This window comes from Mus pahari, chromosome 2 (assembly GCF_900095145.1).
Source record: "Mus pahari chromosome 2, PAHARI_EIJ_v1.1, whole genome shotgun sequence".
NCBI lineage: Eukaryota > Metazoa > Chordata > Mammalia > Rodentia > Muridae > Mus > Mus pahari.
Window position 1 is genome coordinate 18889324 of NC_034591.1, and position 22912 is coordinate 18912235.

General features: G+C 54.6%; 1 protein-coding gene across 4 annotated transcripts in view; it reads right to left on the bottom strand.

Annotated features, from left to right (window-relative positions):
* Window positions 1-485: 485 nt before the first annotated feature.
* Kcnh2 (potassium voltage-gated channel subfamily H member 2) overlaps window positions 486-22912 on the bottom strand; it is a 32379-nt gene continuing 9952 nt past the window's right edge. For 2 of the 4 annotated variants that reach the window (XM_021190557.1, XM_029535183.1), the window contains exons 3-15: window positions 13896-14060; window positions 12627-13076; window positions 11912-12123; window positions 7315-7743; window positions 6304-6691; window positions 5766-5965; window positions 5144-5396; window positions 3946-4139; window positions 3531-3630; window positions 2777-3055; window positions 2444-2630; window positions 2056-2233; window positions 489-1029 (exon numbers count right to left, since the gene is read on the bottom strand). In XM_021190557.1, the coding sequence (XP_021046216.1) occupies window positions 880-1029; window positions 2056-2233; window positions 2444-2630; window positions 2777-3055; window positions 3531-3630; window positions 3946-4139; window positions 5144-5396; window positions 5766-5965; window positions 6304-6691; window positions 7315-7743; window positions 11912-12123; window positions 12627-13076; window positions 13896-14060 (3185 nt within the window). In that variant the 3' untranslated portion in view covers window positions 489-879. Of the gene's footprint in view, window positions 1030-2055; window positions 2234-2443; window positions 2631-2776; window positions 3056-3530; window positions 3631-3945; window positions 4140-5143; window positions 5397-5765; window positions 5966-6303; window positions 6692-7314; window positions 7744-10189; window positions 10625-11911; window positions 12124-12626; window positions 13077-13895; window positions 14061-22912 lie in introns of those variants that run through there. The other 2 variants (XM_029535182.1, XM_021190558.1) reach the window with 2 other exon arrangements.

Here is a 22912-nt window from a genome sequence, read left to right on the forward strand (position 1 = left end):
ACCCAACTATACAAGGTCAACCTAAAGCCAATGAGGGGTAGGGAAGCTGAACTCAGACCAAAGAGAACCCAGGGGTGTGTGATGCTGGACTTGTGAGCCATTCGAGGGGGACAGATTTTGCCAGTGTAGGGCTGACTTGGGACCAGTGCCCAGGAGTAAACCAGCATGGCTGTGCAGGGCTGCACTCAGGGTGCGTGCATCCTATCAGACTCCAAGTCGCCCACATGGCTTGGTTGTCCCAAATCCGGCCATATTGTCTGGCTCCAGGAAACACTCTCCACCTTTTATATACATGGGTATATGAGAAGGCATGCGTGCGCACACGCACGCGCACAGAAAGGGGGAAGGATATCTGGTCACCCCTGCAGGCTTGAACATAGAGAGGCCAGGACCCCTGTACAGAGGCCCTGGCACTGCCACTTAAGTACGTTTAGAACATAAACATGAGATACAGCAGGTGATGGCTGAAGCCAACCAGCACCCTAGAGTCTCCTCAGGATAATTATTTATTATTCATAGTCATCAGCATCTTCATTAATTATTCATATGATCCTTAATTATTATCCTTAACAATAAGAGCAGTAAATAGCAGAAAAGTCCTTGAGGTGCCTAAGGCCCAGGGCCGGGTGCCTCCGGGCAGTTAGACCAGCTAATGCCCCCAGGGCAGTGGGGGGACCACAGACCCCCTGTCCACTGCCCAGCTCTGTCCCTGCCCCTCCCAGTGGGGCCCAGGGTATTGCAGGAGGAGATGCTGGTCCCAAGGGTGGGGGAGGAGGTGCTCCTGCACTATTCTCCCCTCCAAACCAGGGTCTCCAAGGAGAACGGTCAGGTAATGCCCTGAACCCAGGGTGAGCCACGTGTCCACACTGGGCAGCATCACTAACTGCCTGGATCTGAGCCATGTCTGTGCAGGGGCTGGGAGGTAAGGGCCCCCAGCTGGCCGGGCAGGGAGAGGCGTCGGGTGGGGCCATCTTGGGGGAGCTCTGGGGCTCCTGCAGGAAGCTCCTCGAACGCCACGAACTGGGAAACCTGCAAAGACCACAGAGCGTGAGAAGGCACGCAAATGTGAGGGAGGAGAAAGGGGCGGAGACTGGAGGTCAGAGAGGCTTAGGTGGGCAGAGCGGGACCTGAGACGACAAGAAGGGGGCTACTTCTGTAAAGAAATGCACCTATGTGGCAGGAGCCAAATGCAAGGGCTGAGAGCCACTCACAGCCACTGACAGAGGACTTTGCTCCAGACCCAGGGAACTGGATTCCAAGCTCTAGCCTTTCCCTTCCCCCGGGAATGTACCAGGGCAGCGGGAGCCAAAGCCTACATGGAATGAGAGGTCCCTGCTTTGGGAAGGCAGCTAAGACAGAGAGAGACAAGGTGCCTCCTTGCAATTTTCCAAAGAACCCTGGGGCCCTGAAAACAGCAGTGGGCCAGCAGCCAGGTCTCTGAGGCCAGGGAGAGCGCGAGGGCGGGCAGGAGGGATTTGTGGGTGCTGACGTGTCTACTGGTGAGATCCCTGCGGGGGAGGCTGTGAAGGGAGACTGGCACATTTGCTGACGTGGGCCCTGGTGTCTGCAAACAGGAGCAAGCAGCATATGGGACAGGGAGCAGAGCTGGGGACGGGAGTAGATCCCAAGCCAGCCACCTCTGGGTGCCACAGGAGCCCCCCCCCCCAAAAGCTGGAGCTAGCAGAAAAGATCCAGCTCCAGCTGTCCTTCGGGAAGCTACTCAAAGAGAAGAGATGTGGGTCAGGGAGGTCCTATCTCAGAGCCTTGTCTTGGCACCCTGAACATGCCAGCAGCCTTCAGGAGGCTACAGCACTGCTACAGTAGGAGTCAAGATGAGAGGCAGCACAGCCAGGGGGATAACCACAGCAGGGACCACTCTCAGGCAGCATCCAGACCCAGGCTCAGACACCATCTCACCCTTAGGTTGCCTAGCAGGAGCAGGTGGAAGAGGATAGGGGTGAGGAGGCCACATTTCACACCCAGCAGAGAGGTGACAAAGCAGTCATTGGGGCAGAGAGGGTTGGCTGGGGCCTGGGAGTGGGCTCCAGAAAGTACCTGAGAAAGCGAGTCCAGGGTGAGAGTGGGGACGGGGCCGACAGGCAACAAAGGGGATGTGGAAGTGGGGCCGGGCCCTGGGGTGGTCACAGCACTGTAGGCAGGAGGGACCAGGGTCATTTGCCTCTGTAGCAGCTGTAGGACAGTGGCCATGTCTGCACTGAGCCGGGTTTCCAGCCTGGGGCAAGGAAGGAAGATTTCTCAGAAGTGGAGATAGCTGGTCTCTAGGCCCCTTCCTCACACAGCTGAGGAAGGAGGGGGTCCACCCGCCTGGCACAGACAGTCCTAGACAGAGCACCCCTGACACATCAGCAGAAACCCAGAGAGGCCCCAAGTTCCCCCACAGTGCAGCCTACCCCGTGCCCATTCCCTGGGCATCCATCTCTACCTGTTCAGCTGTCTCTGGAGTGCGTCCAGCCTGCTCTCCACGTCGCCCCGGGATCGACGACCAGGACTAGACAAGGGGATGTTGAGGAGGCTGGGGGCAGGGGCAGGGCATCGAGGCAGCTCCTGGTACTGGCGCCCCCGACTGTCCCCCCAGAAGCTGAAAATGTTGGACACCCCAGAGAAGGCACCTGGAGCCAGAGAGGAGTGAGGTCAGGAAGAAAGTCAGGCCCCTGCCAGTCCCTACCCATCCCCCCCACTGCCCATCCCCCACACTGCCCATTCACCACACTGCCCATCCACCACACTCATTCCTACCCCCAAGGCCCAGGCCTACCTGACAAGGGATTACAGGTGTCACTACTTTTCTCCCCATCCTCTGTCAAAGGCTCCCCACCTGGGGGGTCCCCGGGAGGCCTGGGGCTGGAGAAGGGCACCAGGCGGAGGGGGCTGGAGCTGCGACCGGGGCCCTCGTCCTCACTGCTCTCTGGGCTGGAAGGGCCACTGGATGGGCTCTCCCCCCATGGCCCTCCCAGCTGTCCCCGGCAACTCGGCCCTGGCCCAACTCGGGCAGGGCCTTGTCCCAGGGCCGACACCTCCCCTGGCTGCTCTGTGTCTGTGGGAAACAGAGAGCGTACCTCAGAGAGAGGAGAGGGGAGAACAGGGGACGGGCAAGGGGAGCTGAGCAAGCCTAGAAAGGAGCAGTGTGAGGACATACAAAGTTGCTTTATCTCGCCCTCACTCCCGGGACACACCCTGGCCACACCCTGGCTCGTCAGCACCCTCGGGGACACTGCCAACTCCGGATCTCTGGCTCCTCACTGTAGCCCTCTGCTTATTCCTTTGTTCTTGTGCTCCCTCCTGCCACCTCCCTCCTCTCTTTAAGGGGTCAAGGCCTGCTAGACAACACTCAGGCATAATAAAGACCAAAAGCCCAGCCTCTGTCCAATCGGAAGGGAGGCATGGGGGTGGGGTGCACTGGAGGACCGCATGCCTGAATGCTGGGCGAGGGGTGGAGCCTGCACAGCCGACCCTGCCCTCCCTCCCCTCGGCCCTCCCCTCTCCTCCCGCCCTCACTTTGACCACCTCACCCTTGTCCGCGCGCCTGCGGAATGACAGTTTGCGCTTGCGTTGCCTGTTAAAGCCGCTCTCTAGTTCTGCGCTGCCTGGAGAGCCAGGAATCATGTTGGTCTGCAACCAAGAGAACAGTCAGGGCCCTTAGGTCCATCCTGCCTGGCTGGCCTGGAATATGGGGGTGGGGCAGGCAACTGCACCCCTTCTTTAACCTAGGGAGGTGGGGCTATAGGGAAGAATTTCCCCTCCCCCACCTCCCCTCTGTGTCGCTTTCCCCCAACACTCTGAAGTTGGTACTTTCATAGCCTGATCTGACTGTGAAGACAGAAAAGCAGGCAAAGAAGCTGTATTCCCAAAGTCACAGGGAAGGGGCACCCTGTCAATCATCAGCTCTCCTGGGGATAAAGGCAGCTCTTGAGATGGCCCACTCACGTCGCGAAGGTTGAAGGTGATCTCCAGGCTAGACCAGAAGTGATCTGAGAACTCGGGATACATGTCCAACACCTCCAGCAAATCATCACGGTGGATCTTGTGCAGGTCACAGTATGTGAGGGCCCTCACGTCCCCGTTGGACTTTCCGGGACGGGCATAGAGGTTCAGAGGCTCTCCAAAGATGTCATTCTTTCCTGGAGACCGTGGAGAAGGACAAAGGCTTGAGCCCATGGCATCGGTGGGAGAAGAGCGGGCCCCCTCTGGGTCAGCTCCACCCTGGACAGCATCTCCAGTGATCCAGCTCCCAGCCAGTTCACATGCTCAGGGCTCTCAGCAGATGGGGCAGCACCGGTGGCCAGAGGTGACAGAGGAAAGGACCCGAGATTTGGAGTCTCTCTGCCTACAGCCATGGTGGCTTCCTCGAGACAACTCTACTTCTGTCCTCAAACACCCCCCTAACAAAGTGCAGTCCCCTATGAACTATGGTCCTCAGACTATAAAAGGCAGCTCGGTGGTCAAACAGAACCAGCACTATTTTACTGAAAGAAACCAGGACAGCATAGCTTAGCACAGCGAAGCACAGAAAAGGCCAAAATGTGTTCCCGTGCATAGGAACACTTGATTTAGCTGGGAAGGGAATAGGTCGTGGAGTGGTATACATGTTTGGGCTGAACTGTGAAATAAAAGTCTAAAATACGCAAGTCTATAAGCCATGGGCAAAAGTTTGATGCATGTAGGACCAAAAAAAACCAACAACAACAAACAAACAAACAAACAAACAAAAAACCAAAAACAGTCATGGGAGGGCAAGAAGCCTCTGCTGTCCAAGTGCCATCCATGCACACAATGGCCACAGGCCAGGGGACATGAAGCTTCGGGGAACTGTGTCCTTAGTGAAGGACACATAGCCTCCAGATGAGAATGTCCCACTCAACTACAAGACAATATTCAACCTTAAGGAAGAACCACTAGATGCCTTTCTATGGATAGATCCTGAAGTTCCCGCAAGTGCAGGGGAGGCCTCATAGTCTCCCAATCCCAGAGCCCGGTGTCCTACAGGGTTCCTCTCTGTCGCCCACCCTGAAGGCCCCTCCTCGGGTGACATAAAAGAACACAATCCCACCAGCAACCCCACTCCCCCAGTGTATTCAGAGGGCTCAGGTCTCTCTGTGTTTCAGTGGGCATCTCCACCCCATACCCAAGATGGCCACCACGACATCACCCCGCAGGATCTCGATGGAGCCCCTGGAGATGAAGTAGAGGGCAGTAAGCAGGTCCCCGGCGTGCACCAGTGTGTCCCCTGGCGGTGCATGTGTGGTCTTGAACTTCATAGCCAGGGCCCTCAGGCAGCCTTTAGTGGCCCCTCGGAATGGCTTGCAATGCTGCAGCAGCGAGCGGTTCAGATGCAGGCAGATGTCAGCCTGCAGGCACTCAGGGAAGCCCTTCAGCACCTGCAGATGGGGATGGTTCAGCGCGATCTCAGAGTCTCAGTAAAACACCAGCCCACTGGGTCACACCCCCCGCCTCAGGGAAAACCTGCCCTTCCCAATTCCGTCTGCTGCAGAACCTGTGGAGGCCCCGTCAGCACCTGGGTACCCACCCTGACCAAGTTCTTATCTGGAAGTGCAGAATTGATTTCCCATGTCCGACTGTCTTACATGGGATGTGTGAAGAACCTGGCCTCTCCCAGTTCGAGAACTCCAGTGGGAGTTTCACGGTCAGAATCCTATGTAATTCTCAGGTTCTTTAATACTAACTACAACCACTTGAGATATGCTGGATGCACCACAAGGGTGGCCCCACACCCATTAATGCCTCACCGCGTTCATGTCGATGCCGTTGGTGTAGGACCAAGCGTGCTGGAAGTACTCCTCGAGGCGCTGGCGTAACGGGTTGGGAATCTGGTGGAAGCGGATAAACTCCCGCACCCGGAGCATCTGTGTGTGGTAGCGGGCCGTGCCCGAGTACAGCCGCTGGATGATGGCGGACACGTTGCCGAAGATGCTGGCATACATGAGGGCTGGGGGCGTGGGTGAGTGGGGCCGTCAGCATCCGCAGGGACCCCGCCCGCCCACGGGGACCCTCTGCTCAGGCCCCGCACCAGGTCAACGACACTCGCGGTCCGGTCACGACTCAGTCTGAGAGTGGACATACACATGCTCAAACACACGCCAACCTTCACCATTTCCTGCCCTGGTGTCCCAGCCTCCAAACTGAACTGTGAGCCCAGGACTCTAGGAGGGGACGAGGGGGCGGGGCGGGGAGGTCCGACTGCCAATTTGCTCCATCCTAGGACTTTCACTACCACTTCTATCCAGCCATGGCTCCACCCCTCACCCGCCTCCAGGACGCACTCACAGCCAATGAGCATGACACAGATGGAGAAGATCTTCTCTGAGTTGGTGTTGGGTGAGACATTGCCAAAGCCCACGCTGGTGAGGCTGCTGAAGGTGAAGTAGAGCGCTGTGACATACTTGTCCTTGATAGAGGGGCCTCCCAGGCCGCTGCTGTTGTAGGGCTTGCCGATCTGGTCGCCCAAGTTGTGCAGCCAGCCGATGTGTGAGTCCATGTGAGGCTGTTCCATATTGCCGATCGCGTACCAGATGCAGGCCAGCCAGTGCGCGATGAGCGCGAAGGTGCACATGAGCAGGAAGAGCACTGCGGCCCCGTACTCCGAGTAGCGGTCCAGCTTCCGGGCCACGCGCACCAGCCGCAGCAGCCTGGCAGTTTTCAGTAACCCGATCAGCTAGAGGAGGGGACATGTTCAGAGTGAGGGCACAGCAGTAAGGAGCACTGCAGAGACAGTACTGAGCTGGTGCCATAGAGACTTCTTCCTTTTTTTTTTTTTTTTTTTTTTGGTTTTTCGAGACAGGGTTTCTCTGTGTAGCCCTGGCTGTCCTGGAGTTTACTCTGTAGACCAGGTTGGCCTCCAACTCAGAAATCCACCTGCCTCTGCCTCCCGAGTGCTGGGATTAAAGGCCTGCGCCACCTTCTTCCTGGGCTTGCTCCCTGATAATGAAAACCACCTGGCATAAAGTCCCAGCACAGATGTTACTAATCTATAAGACAAAGTGCCAAGGGTCTCCATGCTGAGAACGAGGAAAGAGAAGCTCCAAATGAACCAACAGTCACCTCAAGGTGCTAGGCTGGAATTCTAAGGAGGAGGGAGCTTTTGTGTAAGTTAGAAAATGATATTCCCACTCCCAACTTTAAGGGAAAAAAATGCCCCTTCCAGCTCCTTATGACCCTGTGGTGAACAAGCATAGATCTGTTAGGGACCCTCCTTTCCTGTGTAGTGTCCTTCTCTTTCACCCCTCCACCCTACTCCCTCCTGCCTCTTTTTTCCTGGCTGCCTCATGCTAAGCCCACCTCCTCAGAGCCAGAGCCAAAGATGAGCAGGTCGAAGGGGATGGCAGCCACCATGTCAATGAGGAACCAGCCCTTGAAGTAGTGCACAGCAATGCGGCCAGGATGGCTGACCACCTCCTCATTGGCGTTAACATAGGTGGTACGGAAATTGATAAGGATGTCCACAATGAACATGATGTCGACGATGAGGTCCACTACAGCCAGAGGCTGGCAGGCGTAGCCACAGTCAGGGGCTTGGGACCCATCTTCAGTCTCCTTCAGCAGGAAGGCAGCCGAGTACGGTGTGAAGACTGCCGTGTAGATGACCAGCAGCAGGATGAGCCAGTCCCACACCGCCTTGAAGGGGCTGTAGTGTAGGATGGTCCAGCGGTGGATTCTTGGGGCCTGCAGCTTATACTCAGGCAGCACATCTGCTCCCAAGGACAGGACCTAAGGTGTGGGTGACGAGGAAGGGTCATGGGACTTCAGAGCAAAAGTTGGTACTGTCCATATATGGCCAAGTAGAGCATATTCCTATCAGAATGCTCATCTTCAGCCAAGTAGCCATAGAAACTGACTTCCCCAAACCGGGGCACTCCAGTTCCCAGAATGCTAGCCAGCAGGGGACATCCCGGCTGACAGTACCCAAAATACATGAACTTGGGTCATCATGCAGGGAGGTCCAATACTGTCTCCACCACGAGACAGTCCAGACCCTCAGACTGCACAATGCAACTACTACCGTACAATCTTGCCCCACAGCCCCACCAGTCTGTCTGTCTGTCTGCGCCTCTCTCTCTCTCTCTCTCTCTCTCTCTCACACACACACACACACACACACACACACACACGCACACACACGCACGAGCACGCGCACGCACACACCATCTCAGTCTAGAATATGTTCCAAGGACTGCAGTTCCCAGCTGGGCAGTGAGCCCAGGAGCCAGAGTTCCAACATATAAAATACTCCTCGCAGCTCCTCACTTCAGACCACTTGTCCAGGGACGCCAGCCGCCATTCTCAGGCCCCTTTGCTTCCCAGAGGGGAGAAACCATCTCCCTGCTGCTATTCTTTCTCAGACCTCTCTCCACCTCAACCCAGAGAAGCCTCCCGTGCTCTTACAAAGGGACACAAGAGACAGAGTCCAACCCAGGTACCTCAAGGATACAGAGGGATGCACACCCAGGGTGGCTCAGAGATGCACTCTTGGCCTGCACAGAACCCCATTTTCAGACAGGGGAGCACAAGCCCCTCAGCATCCAGGCAAAGGCAGCCCACCATAGGGACCAGGGGCAACAAGCAGAGCCAGCGATCTTGCTCCCAACCCTGCCTGGGGAGAACTAGCTTTTTCCCGGGTGTCAGAAGCCCCCCTGCCCACCCACCCTGAGAATTCTCTGGCGGACCTCTGAGTCAGCTAGAATCCCTACCTCAACCCCTCTAGCCTTGACCATTCCATGCCTGCAGCAAGACCCTAAGCCTTCCCCAACCCCAGAGTTTTTAACCCTGTCCCAGAAGTCCTGAATCCCAGGCTCCATAACCGCAGGTCTCTGGGCTCAGTGAATCCTAAAGAGTCTCATTGGAGTTCAAGTGGTAATCCCTTGAGCCTATCTGCATAGGTGGTGCTGTTTAGAGACCATCTTAGGGAAAGGAGCTGGTAAGAAAGGTGGATCTTAAGGAAGGGCCCCACCCCCGAAATAGACACAGAGACTTCAAAGAAAAGAGATGGACTGGGGATGAGTACCAGGCCCTGATCAGAGTAGGATCCCAGGTCTGCCATGCCTTCAGACTGAGGGCTTCTTAATTAAAACACAGGGCTAGTACACATGAGGTTAGTGACCTTTCAAGCCATCAAAAAAGAGCAGGCTAGGACCCCACAGACAAGGAGCAAAAGGGGGTGGCTGTTACTCCATAGGACCCATCTCTGTGCCTGAACACAGGCCTGGGGAGCTATACTGGACCACCCCAGACAGCAGTGACCCTGTCCCCCAGGTCTGCCCACAGCCCCAGTGCACATTTGCATTCAAATATCCAGCAAGTCTGGGATACAAGGCCCAAACCTGCTAATTCAATCTACCCAAGGGCCAATCCTATCTCTGAAACCACTGACTTACCACATGGCTCTAGGCCAGGTCTATAATCCCCTGTGATTTTCTGTTTTACAGAAGACTGACTCAACCTTGAATCCTCACCTTGGAAGGGAAAGCTCTCACCTGTGTCTGTTCCCCCGCTGGGAGGAGCATATGAACCCAAACAGAGGGGGTCAGGGACAGCAGTGAAGCTGGCAAGGGTGGGATTCTCAGAATCACCCAGAGCTACCTCCAGGTTCTAAAGCAGGAGAGCCAGTGGGGTGGAGAGGCAACCACCAGCTGATGGGACAGTGGCCCAGGACGCCCTAAAGAGGCGAGCCAATGCTTCATTTCAGTCTGCCCTCATTGTCCATTGAGCAGCTCTGATCTCTTCTCCCCTGAGACCCACAAGAGTAATCCAAGCCTCCACTGCTGACCATAGTGTCAGAGAGAGGGAGCCCCAGCACCTCTGGGTCAGGTCTAGCTGCTGCCTACTGGTTCCTGTCTCTCTCCATCTCCCCATCATCCTCTCTGGACACCTAACTGCTTCCTAGCATCTCTTTCTTCACCTTCTAAACTAGAAGACTGTGGGCCATAGGAGCCATAGCAAAGGGGTTGCCAAGGCAAGGGAAACCCCGGGAACCTAGCCAGCAGCCAGGAGGAGAGCAATGAGGAGCTCAGCGGTGGGCCACACCGAAGACCTCCCAACCTGTCCTGCTTCCCAGAAGCTCTCTCCCCAACTGCAGCCAGAGCCCTCTGGGCCATACTCCCACCTGCCTCGGTGTCCCAGCCCAAGAAAAGAATAGGGTGCTGAGGGAATCACCTACCTCCTGGGCCACCAGGCTGGAGATGCGCACTGCCCGCCTCACCCGGCCTTTCTGGGCCCTGGGCTGCAGAGCCCCTGTCCTGCTCTCCTTCCCCGCTGGAATCGCCATGGAGGACTTAGCTCCCCCAAGCCTGATTGGCCTAAGGCCCCAGGGCCCGGCCAGGGCCTCACTTGTGCCCCAGCAGCAGTCCCAGCCCGGGCTGCCAGCCCAAGGCTGGCCGACTGGCAGCCAGAAATGCCTCTGGCATGAAGCCAGAATGGCTGGGGCTGGGCCCTGGGGCTGGGGTCACCTAGGCAGTGAGTATGGACAGCTGCCTGCTTGGCTCTTGCTGCACATGGCCCCTTGGTGTGGGCCCCCCGCTACCAGGGTGCTGTGCTCTGCCCGCCTGCCGCCAGCCCAGCACCCGCGGTGGGAACCGCAGCTCCTCTGCCGGCCAGCCCCTCCTCCTGCCAGGTTCCCACCCCGACTCCACCACTCTGCCTCCCCTCCCCCGCGCCCAGCCCGTGCCCGCCCTCTGCCCCGTGCCCGGCCAGCGGCCCCCTCCCTTGCAGCCCGCTCTAGGTTCCTGCTGCAGCCGCTCCCGCAGCCCTAGCCCCTCCCCCTCCACCCGGCAGCCTGGCCTGTCACCGCAGATTAATGGTCTCCCCAACACCCCCGCCCCGCCAGTCCAGTGCCGAGCCAGCCACAGTCAGGCAGAGACACCCAGAGATGGAGAGACGCCAGGTGACTGGCAGGGGCACCACAGGCAGTCCACAGACGGACAGGCTGAGACTTACACAACGAAGGCATACGCACTTTGGGTCCTGGAACGGGGCAGATGCTAGACACCCAGGTAGGAAGAGCTAAGTAGGACCCAGAGAAGGATAAGGGTGAACCAGATAAAGGCTCCAGGGTGAGCGGTGAGCGTCATGTTCTGGAGGCAATGCAAAGGGGCAGCTGGAACCCAGAGAGCCAGAGGCACGGGAGTATGGCAGAAGGCAGGCCAAGGGAGCCCAGAGCTGGGCAGCTCCCTCACAGGCAGCTGCGATGGGGGCAGCTAAGAACAACAGGCCCCTCTTCTCCAGGGATTCTCCCTGCTAAGACCTCACCACTGCCAACATGGAAAGCAGCTATGGCTGAGTAGGCAGTGGTCTTGTGAGCCACCTCACTGCTAGGAGGGACAGAGGGACCAGAGGAGCCCTCAAAACAGGCTACAGAAATCAAAAGCTGCTACTCTTCGCTAACCCTTGATAGCTTTATACCCACTAGCAGAGCTCCCACCCACACTAGAAGGAAATCCCACTCTCCACACTAGGTGAGCACGGCAGACACCCCGGGCCATCTGATACGCCACTCTGGTGTATCAAGCCCAGCCTGACCTTGACTTGTGTGTCCTTTCTAACTGAAGCCCACTCAGATAAATCTTCCTTGTCCCTCTAGCTGCCTTCTCTCACCCACCACAGCCTTCCCAGTGTCTCTGTCTCAAGCACCTCGCCCTCTCCTTGTACCCGATTGGTCACCCACACCTGCCCATCCTAAAAGCCTCCTCCCTCCCTCTCCAGCAGCCTCTGTCTCCCGACAGGCCTTCTCATCTCAAACTCCTTTCCTGTAGTCCAACACTGGGCCTTTTCCCCAGCAGCCCCCACAGCTTCCTCTCTGACCAGCCTTCCAACCCCCAACTTTGCCCCTCCTCCCCAGATCCAACTTCCTCTAAGGTGAGCAGCGAGCACCTTGGATTCCTACCTGGGTGACCTTCTCGGTGACATTGTGGGTCCGCTCTTTTATCTTGGGCGCTATAATCTCCCGGTCGCTGGTGGGTGAAGCCAGGAACGGGTCGCCCTTGAGGTCCACAAAGTTGAGAGTGATTTGGGGTATCTTGCTAATGGTTCGGTAGCGCACAAGATCAGAGTCTGAGGTGGAGTTAAGCAGGCCACTGCGCAGGGGGTGCATGGCCCCTGGAATGGAGACACAAAGCTCAGTCAGGTGGATGAGCCAGAGGATGACAGGAAGCCAGGCCATTGATAACAAGAATGAGGTAGCTCAGAAGAGCCATGGAAGCAAGCAAGCCCTCTCTGGGTTTAAGGGAACATGTCACTATGAGAAAAAGGCGGGAGGAAGGAATAGAAGAGATCAGATAGATTTAGGAACCTCTAAATCTCTCTTGTCTCTTTCCAGTTCCATGGCTATCCCTGTTCCAGGATATCCTGGGACAGCTAGCCCCTTGGGCCAGCAAGGACTCTGTGAGCAGAAGAATGTAACGGGATGAATGGACATTTAATAGAGTAAAAGGCCACTTAATGAGATTAAATAAGTACTTAATGGGATTTCCATCTCCCAGACTCCCAGGCCCCTAAGAGGTAGGAGGGAGAGAGGAAATGAGGGGCCTGGGACAGTGCAGGCTTGGCAGACAGGCAGGAAGCAAGGGGCTGGTGTAGGGATCCCAGGCCTGCACCCTTACCTGTGCTAGCATGGCGGGGTGGAGGGGGCAGCGCTCCAGCCCGCATTGCCTCAATGTCATCCGCGGATGATGCGCGGCGCACACTAGCACAGCTCTCACGGGAGCGTGTCCGGGCCAGACTGCAGCTGGAACCTGAGGCATCAGGGTTAAGGCTCTGAGCCCGTGGCGACGGGTGAGGGCCTCGGATGCTGGCTACCGGTGAAGCAGACCCCGGGCCCACCAGTGCTCGCCTCTCTTCTGCAGGCCCAAGCCCTGCCACATGGTTGTCCATGGCAGAAACCTCATCCAAGGCCAGGGACTCACTGCTGGGTGCTGCCGGCGTCAGGTCCACATCCACCACCACCGCCCCAGGGGCTCCAGCACTGCGCATGCTTCCTGTCCGCACAGATGATTCCCTGGCCGTCAGTGCCAACAAGGCAGGCAGCTTCAGGCGGAAGGTCTTGGCCCGGCCTGTGGGGAAAGGGCGGCCTATGGTGTGCAGGGTGACCAAAAAGAACTGGGTCCCTAATAGTGGAAGGCCCTCACCCCACCCCATGCACAGTACTTGATTCCCCACACCCAGACAATTCTATCTAAAACCAGTCGTCTACTTCACAACTGCTCTGGTCAGGAGGGTAACACATGCAGAGACTGATCCATGCCTTGGGTAGGTCACTAAAGGTCATACAGTAAATGGGGACCCTGTCACCCAGCAGCTGGCATCCATAGGACGAGTTTCACTAAAACCCAAGAGGTGAGCTTGGTTGTCACGACATTGAGAATTGTTTAATTAAACCAAAAACCTGCCTCCTGGGGAAAGCAGAGGATCTGAACCTGCGGGTCAGTCAGGGGAAATGTTGAAGCTGCTGTTTACAGCCACGGCCAACATGCCTTCCTATCCTTTCCTCCATTAACCTCCACTCTTGGGACTTGGCCAGACCACAGAAGAGCAGGGTTCATGAGACAGAGCTTTCTAATGAGCTGGTGGCTGGTGCTGCTTAAGCAAGCACCTATTATTTCTCCAGGGTGCTGCGCAGGGATCCAGGAGGCAAGGCCAGAAAACATGCTCTGCCTGAAGAGCCTGTGATGCTGCGCCCCACTGCTACATGGGTGTCTCCCATGCTACATGGGTGTCTCCCATGCTACATGGGTGTCTCTCCATCCTGGTCTAAGCAGCCTGACCAGATGATTCCTTGGTGCTCCTTGCCCCCTCACACAAGCATGTGACTCAGGGAAACAAAACCTCACTTCATGTATTTCTGAGCTGACCCAGGAGTTGGCTGCACTTACCAGAAGTCAGCCAGCTGGTAGAGGGGCCCCTGTGATTGGTGTCATGAGCCGGGGACCCTACCATGTCCTTCTCCATCACTACTTCAAAGTTGAGGATGAACATGATGACAGCCCCATCCTCATTCTTCACGGGTACCACATCCACCAGACACAGGAAGCAGCTCCCTGCAGAGTAGGAAAGGCATGGGCCATGGTGACCCCAGATTCTCCTCCCCAAGTGTGCTTGACACAAATGACCAGGAAGGACCTCTAAACCCAAAAGGGCCCATCAGCTTCTACCACACCCCAATAGCCCACATCTGCAATTCCTGACCCTGCTCTGACCCTGCAGCTGGCTGTGCCAGACTGCCAGCCAGTCCATACCTCCTCCGTCACTGCCCATCTCGTCTCTCAGCCTTCTTTCCCTGTTTCTCCTTCTCACTTCCTTCCTCCATGTTCTCATCTGTATCCCCATCTTTTCAAGGTCCTGTGCTTTACCCTCCTTCAAAGACACACGCCATGCTTTAGTCCAGCATCTCCTGCTCCAGCCCTGGCTCTAAAGCTGTTCAGCATCCCTGTGCCTCGTTTTCCTCTCCTATAGAATGGAACGGTAGCCATTCTTCCAGGAGTTGCAAAGATTCATTAAGTCCACACTTGTATGTGCATATGGACACTAATGACAAATAGATACTGTATCTGTCTTGTATGAGCAAGACCTGTCATATGGTCATTATAGACAATTGGATACTGTAGCCATCTTGTCTCTGTTCTCTTTAGCTGCCAGGCATTGTATAGATACACAAATATGCAACTTGAAATCAAGAGTTTCAAAACTTTACAGCATTTTGGGACTGCCACAGTATCCAAGCACATAGTCTCCTATGTCATGAAAGTACTGGACTAAGACCTGGCAGAAACCAAGAACCCTGATCCCTCACCAGAGAACAAAGAAACACTTCTATGAGATTTTTCTTTGTCCTTCTTATTGACCCCTTCTCTTCATCCCCCAGAGTCCTTGGAGCCAAATCATATCACCAGTTCCCTTGGGCTCCCCGAGGAATACACAGTCCAGTGCCCTCCATGTTGATTTCTGAACTGAGGTAGACTCAAGGTGAGTGGCCCTGCCAGGGCCAAGCTAAGGGTTCTGCCTGCAAGAAGTTCTCCTAAATGAATCAGAAGGGCACAATGACATTCTGGTCCTCTCACAGGGAGCCAGGCAGGTTGCCATCTCCTGTCCATCATCAGCATCCAAGTTTCCCATTACTCATCTGACTTCTCTGCCTCCTGTAGTCACATTCCTTCTGAACGGCCTAACACCTAGACTGACTAATGCACCTTGGAAGCCGGTGACAGGCCATGGTGTCAGTGGTACAGCAATAGTGACATGGAAAAGGAGATCAGGAAGGAGGAGGCTGGGAAAGAGGTGAAAACTCACATGGTCTCAGGAGAGCCCTATCAGCCAGCTTTGGCCTTCCACTTACCTTCATGTCCTGGAGCTCCCTCGATTGGTCTGCCTACCTCTGACCTGCCCCTGCCCCTGCCCCTGACCCTGACCCCGGGCCCAGCTGTACAGGAGGGGTGATGACTAGAGTTAAGGGAGGAATGGAACCTGGAGCTCACTTGATGCCTGCCAGCCAGACCTGAGTGGATGAGCACTAAAGGCACAGAAGAGTGCACGCTGTGGCTACACCAGCCAGCCATGAAGGGTGAGGCTCTTGGAGACACTGGCCAACACTAGTGCAGACGTGCTGGTAGGGGACTGAGACCACAGCAGACAAGTGATCCCAGCAACTGTGGGTTCCCCAGTCAAACGAGAGCCTCTGAAATCTACTCAGGCAGACAGGCACAGAGGTGAGGGCAAGGCCCAGGAGGGGCCAGTCAGGAGCTCTCTGCCCTACCCACTACCCTTGCACTCACCATCACCAGAGCCCTCCTGCCCCTACCCAGGGGCCCTGAGCTCAGGAGCTCTGCCCCGGTGTCCCTTTAGCAGCTGCTCTTGTCCCCTGACCTCTGGCCTCTGACACACAGCTGTGGTGTTGAAGCTGTGTAGGGTGGGGGTGGGGGTGCCTGGGCCCAGCTGGAGGCCGTTTGGCACCCAGACAGACAGCCTGGAGTTTATGCCCTAATATGGTGATGGCCAGCAACGGCCTGAGCAGGGACTGGCCTCCTCGGGACTACAGAGGGGCAGGAGACTAGAATACCAAGGCTGGATAGACCCCAGCACTTACCCCCAAGAGCCCCAGAGATCCAGTCCCCAAGCCACTATGCTCACCAGGACATGTGTCAAAGAAGCCTGGAGTCTAGAACCAGGATGACTCTGGCTCTTCCAGATGACTTAGGGGCTCTGTCACTGAAAGGGGCCAAGACATTCTGACCTGGTGTCTTCGGCATTCTATCCATTCAGTCCAGGTTCCTGCATCAGCCCAGGGTCCTGCATCTCAGACAGCTACGTCAGACCTTGGCAGCTCAAACAGTGACCCTAGGTCCCTGATCTGAAAATAATTCTTTTTAATTCTCTCCAAGAGAAACTTCAAGATATGCCCCTCTCACAGGACAAGCCTGTTTCCCACTTCCAGACACACAGACACAGAATGCTGACACTCCCCCTTTGCTGACATTCAAGGAATTTTTTCTTTTCAAATATCCTGTCAAAGGCCTGGTTGTTCTGAGATGTGACCTGTGTCCCCCTCCCGCCCCCTCCCCTCCCCCATCCTACGTAATCAGTGATGGAAACAGATTGTAGTACCACCACACATGGAAACAAAGAGAGCTGAAGACCAAGCAGGCACTCGGCTCTAGAGGTACCAACCATCACTTGCCAACTTGGCAAAGTCTTATGTGACCTACCAGGTCACCAATCCCAGCCTCTTAGGCTAGAAGTATGGAGGGGGTTTCTGGGGGTAAGGGAAGGACAGCCAGGCTGTGGGCATGGCCCTCGGGCGCTAGCACAAAACAAATAGCCTGCGGTCAGCTTTCCAGCTGAGAGGAAAGGCTGTGAACAGTGGCTGAGCTGTCCCTGGGGAGCCTGGAACACTGCCTATCTACCCAGCCCCTCCCTGGACACCACTCTGTTCCTCCCTCCTTCCCACCCGACTTGCTATCCCAGTGATGGTCCAGCTCATGTAAGGAAGAGGCAGCCTCAAGGAGGGCCCTGGGGCCAGAGCTGGGCAAGGCTGCAGTTCCACTTAGCACCACTCTGTGGCAGGCACTGCCCACGTTCAAGAGGCAGACAGCTCTGGGAGTACTCCAGACCTGATGGGTGGGATGGGGTGGGGGTGGGGACACTGAAGGGAACAGCAGGGAGCACCATTCTCTTTCTCAAGGAGGACATGGCATAATAGATGGGAGAGCCACCTTACTGAATGCTTATCTGTCTTATGACAGTGATCACACCTACTCACTGGGCCAAATTCTGGATGAAATGACATACATAGTATATGACAGCCTGGCCCAAGAAGAGAGCTCTGCACACTCAGAAGAAAACTGAACCTTTTCAATTGCCCCTGGGTCAGTGATTTAAGTGGCTAATAGCAAAACATACCCTGATACCTGCCCAGCACCTGCCAGGCTCTAGAGCTGCCATTTGGGTAGTGGGGCCTCCCTGCCCAGTCTAAGCCTGTCTTTGACCTCTCAAGATAGAAATAAAAAGAGGATGGCGGGCATGCCAGTAACCACATACCTACAGGATCTGGCAGAGCCTTTGGTCTTGATGACCCAGGACAGCCAGTCTCCTAGCAGCCTTCAAAGGTCATGCTGCTCACTCTAGGTCACTAGGTAGGGATGCAGTGGAAGGGACCCTGATGTAACAGGTTCCAGTCATTCTGATGGCAGAAAAAGCTCTGTTCAGACGACAAACCCTGGCTTGCTAAGATCCAGTGCTCCATCACACTAAGGGGAAGCACCTGCACTCACCCAGCTCAGGCATGCTTCCAGTACATCAAAACCTAAGCTCCCACCTCTGGGCACCACTGGCCCAGGCCTGTCTGAGTAGAAGCTACAGCTGGCGAGAGTTCAGAGAAGACCTACAGATGACCTGGGCAGCCTTTGGCAACTTGGTGAGGTCAGGATCTCACCTGTACAGCAGTAGACTTCATGGCTTCCCATTACCTCACAGTACCGTTGAATATGTCACCACGGGTGAAGCATCTGGGACAACATGACCAAGTCTGGTGCCTACTCTGGCTGAGCCAGGGACAACATGACCAAGAAGATGGCCCTGGTGCCTACTCTGGCTGAGCCAGGTGTTCAATCAGACCCTAATTTGGCATCAGGACAAGATAGAGCAAGACAGAACAAACCAAGCATTGGGTGTGTCCTGGGAAAATGAGGTATTCTGCCCCCAACAATCAGAAGACCCTGCTGTCCCTTGCATCTGCTGTGTAGCTTCAGGCAGGGCTCCCACCTCTCTGAGCTTAGGTTCTCTATGCATACTACAGGGACAAGAGATTTGTGCCCTGAGTGCCAGATGAGGTGACAGATGGCCTTCTAGAAGCATCTGGAGCTGTAATGAGGCAGAGTAGCAGGTCCCTGCAGGGAAGGTGACCTCCAGCACCCTCATCCTGGTCGCCTCCCTTGCCCCACTCCAAGCAGGAGGGGCTGTGCCAAAATGAGCCCAAAGTCACAGTGAGGGCAGGGAGGCTGAGGCTGCAGTTGGCCCTGTCCGCCCCCCAGGCAGAGACTGTCTCCGGAGGAGCAGCCCAGGGCTGTGCAGTGTCAGGTTATATTTAGCCTGGTGGTGGCGACAGGAAGATGCAGCGGGAGCTGCTTCTGGCCAAGGGCCACCATGTCGCTAACACCACTCTCATGGACAGCCAGGGGGTCTAGGAAAGGCCAGGGGCATTGAGAGCTCAAGGGACAAGATGGGGGAGTCTGAGAGAGAGTCCAGCCAGTGGATGGCTCTATGACCTTGTGAGAGAAGACGTGTGTGTGTGTGTGTGTGTGTGTGTGTGTGTGTGTGTGTGTGTATCAGAATCAGAGACCAATCCTAGGGTCCTGAATCTAGGAACTGAGCTATACAGAGGACTCCCTGCCAGGAAGATTGGGGAAGCCACAAGCCAGGCTCCAAGTCTCAAAGAAACATCATGTCCAGACTCAGTCCTCCACCACCCTTGCCTCCTGCCAACAATCTCTATGTAGGGCTAGGGCCTCTGTAGGCATCTAGTGTCCTACTAAAACCAACGGCATACGGCACGCTTGAGTCACCTCACATTACAACTCCTCAAAAGACAATCTCCACCCAGGGAAGTGCGAGCTGGCTGAGCTCCAGGGTCACGGGGCCATGCTGCCTTTTAGCCTGTGAGAGTATACCCTCTGTTTACCAAGGCGCTGAGAGGGCTCAGTGGGTAAGGGTACCTGCCACCAAGCTGACCTCCTAACTTGATCCTTGGTATCCAAGATAGTGGAGAGAACTGACCCCTGCAAGCTGTCCTCTGACCTACACTAACATACCGTGACACATCCATACACCACAGCACGCACGCACACATACACATACACACACACACACTCATACCGTTTATACACTAATATATGTGGTGTGTGGTGTGTATGTGTGGTGTGTGTGTATGTGTGGTGTGTGTGTGTGTGTGTGTGTGTGTGTGTGTGTGTGTGTGTGGTATGTGTGGTGTTTGATGTTTTTCTGAAAAGAAAGTGAGATGATATCACATTGACCTGGGGAACAATGTCTCCACCTCTCTTACTGCACCCTGAGCAGCATCTCTCCTGATGCTGATCCCCCACTTCCTCCATCGCCATCCCTTCCAGACCCCTCTGCAGAGGGTTTCCTGAATCTGGCTACATAGGTAGCTTCTCTCTGGAAACTCATCCCATACCGCACCCTTTGTAGAGGCTTGTGAAGTGAGTTCCCAGGCCTAGCGTCCAGACGTGCACGGGGAGACTGGCTTCAGAGCAGGTGCTGAGTGCTCAGCTTTGGAAGGTCTGCTGATCATCTCTGCACTGGTGACCTGCACTTCTGCCACTGTGGATACAATGGCCCCACCTTTCACCTTCTAGATCCACTCAGTACAGAACTGCCCGCATCCTGAGTGTGGACAAACAGAGCCGCCAGGGAAATTCAGGTGTTCTTCCAACACAATATTACATTTAGTCACAAGTTAATATCGTACAAGTTGGCGCTTGGACCTAAGTGAACTATGCATGCTGTGCAATTTCTGAGCCTTGCCCATTTCTGCCCCCTTCTCTGTGACTCTGATCCCTGCCTTTGCAGCTGTCACAGAGCAGCAGGGACATGGAGCTATCGCTAGTCACTAGAGAATCAATCCTGTGGTCCCTACCATCTTCCTGGGTTCTGTAAGCTCCTGTAACTGTCCTACACCTTGGCTCCCAAACATAGACACACTGAGGGCCTAGAGAGGCTGTATATAATAAGGCTCTGCCATCAGTCTCTGGGCAGGCACAACCCTCTGGTAATTAACTCAAGAGGACAATTTCCCATGGCTCACTCTCCAACAGGACACTGTGAACCACCCACAGCAAATTCGTTTGTCAGTAAAGTTCCCCTGAAAAGTCTGATGGCACATGCAAGAATGGAGCTATACTACCATGATGCAAACAAACACAAAAGCTGGCATTATTTGCAGGGCACAGAGTTGTCTCCTCAGAGAACACACAAAGTCACTAGGTAAACACCAAGAGCTGAGATAAGAGCTCCACCAGAAAAATCAGCCCGCAAAACACAGTTTCAGACGATGAAAGAGTAGAGTCAGAGAACAAGCCAGTACCAGTACAGCGGCCCACACTTGTGACTCCAGCACCCAAAGTCAGCCATGGCTTCATAGTGAGAGTTTGAGGCTTCGGAGAACAGGGAAGGGCCAGCAAAATGGCTCAGTGAGTAAAACCGTGCCCTGGGCAAGCATGAGGACAACTCCCCAAGAGAGAGGCAACTCCCCAAAGCTGTCTTCTAGCCTCAATCACCATGACCTGCATGATCACATAAATTAAACGGCCGTTTCCTTATCCCTGCGTATGTTTGTGTGTGCCCGCGTGCACCTGTGTGGCACATGTGCCATGATATCCATACGGCATTGTTTTGCCTCTGCACACACCAGCCTATTGGCCCATGAGCTTCCCTGAATTCCCGGCCCCACCTTCCATTTTATCTGGTAGCATATGGTTACAGTCCTACTCTACTGTGCCCAGCTTTCACATGGGCTCTGAGGATTCAGACTTGGATCCTCACACTTTCCCAGCAAGCACTGTATCCACTGAGTCATCTCCCCAGCCACAAAATCTCTTCCTCAATAACAATGACTATGGAGTAGCTGGGGTGATCAAGAACACACAGGTGAGAGAACAAACTTCCGAGCAATAAGACTGAGATGGGAATGAGAAGCCTGTAGAGATGGCCCAGCATCCTACTGAAGCTTATAAAGCTGTTCATTCTTCTGAATTAAAAGCAAACCTAATTCTGACAAAGGCGTTGGTGAGGCGGGCACACGGTGCACACTTGCTATCTGAACACGCAGAAGACGGAAGCAGGATAATGAGCTCCAAGCCGGCAGAGGCTACATCAGTACTGACTCAAAAACATAAACAAATGAAGCTAAAAGGAAGAAGGGGGAAAGCCAGGCATGGCTGTAATCCCAGCCCCGGGGAGGCTGGGACAGGAGCATTACCACAGTTCAAGACAAACCTGGGCAGCTGCATACATTGTGAGTCCCAAGCTACAGTGTAAGATCTTATCTAGTAAATAAGTAAACAAATCATTTTTTAAATTAAAAAAAAAAAAAGAAGTGGAAGAATTCACCTTTCCTTTACTGAGATACAGTAAGTAAGCATGATGCTTTGTGCTTGTCACTGTTTTACAGTCCTGATGGGCACACTGACAGATATTTGGGACAATGCAATGTTCAGAGGCAGACCCATGGTTACACAGCTAAGTAGCCTATGCTAAAGGTGCCCCACAAAGCAATGGAAAAAAACAGACTAGATGTGTTAGGAAAGTTGGCTCCTTACATGGAAAAATATAAAACTTGATCCTTACTTGACACTGCACCCAAGGAGGGCTCAGTGGATCCAGCATCCAACTGAGGAAGGTGAGCCAGGGAGTCAGGGAAGAGGCAGACCTGTGGGCCCTTGGCCTTTGCATAGGAAAGGGTCTCCAGTGGAACTTCAAAAAGCTAAAGTCAATGATTCGTTTGGGTCAAAACTAAGAATCTTTGTTTTATTAACCAAGCAGAGAGCAAGAGGGAAAGGTACTCACAACTTGCACAAGGAATTGACATCTAGAATGCATACTGTACTCATTTGTATTTCTACTGTACACAAGCAACCCCTGGAAAGCCACAGGATCAAAAAAGAGCAGTCTCACAGGAAGACAAGCAAAGGATGCACTCTCCCCGTTGGCAGGAATGAAAGACCATGTGGCTATTAAGCCTAAAGGAGATGCGCTGACTTACGATGCATCAGAGAAACGCAGACTGAAGCAGCAAGCCCACAAGCCTGGCAAACATTAGAAAGAGAGATGATGCTGTATGTGGCAGAGGTGGGAGAGCATGAGAGCCTCCATTCAGGAGGCAGACTACAGGTGCACAGTAGGGCTACAGTTAGTTAAGAACCCCATCTCCTGTGATCCAGCAATTTCACTCCACAGACACTCTCACGGGAGTCTGGAAAGGCCTGGGTCAGATAATGTTCAATGTGGCATTTTCTCTGGTGACAGTCCTACACTGGGACAGGTAGATACATGCTCCAGGATGGGAAACCACAGCCTGGTTACTCACTGGCAGTCAGCCCTCCTGCACATACAGTCATGCTCCTGTGAATGCCAGGATACAGTACATAGCACAATACCATTTGCATACATTAAATCCATATGCATCTATCCAGTCAAAATACACATTTGCAAGAACATATGTGGAAAGCATATTCATAGGGAGTGCATTTGAATGGCTGCCTATAAGGAGTGCACAGAACCAAGAGGTGAGATAAAAAGAAAAGGCAGACAAAAAAAAAAAATGAAACAATAGCTTAAGTATTGGGGCCTCGATGACTTGAGGGGCTGAGCCAACAGAAACCTG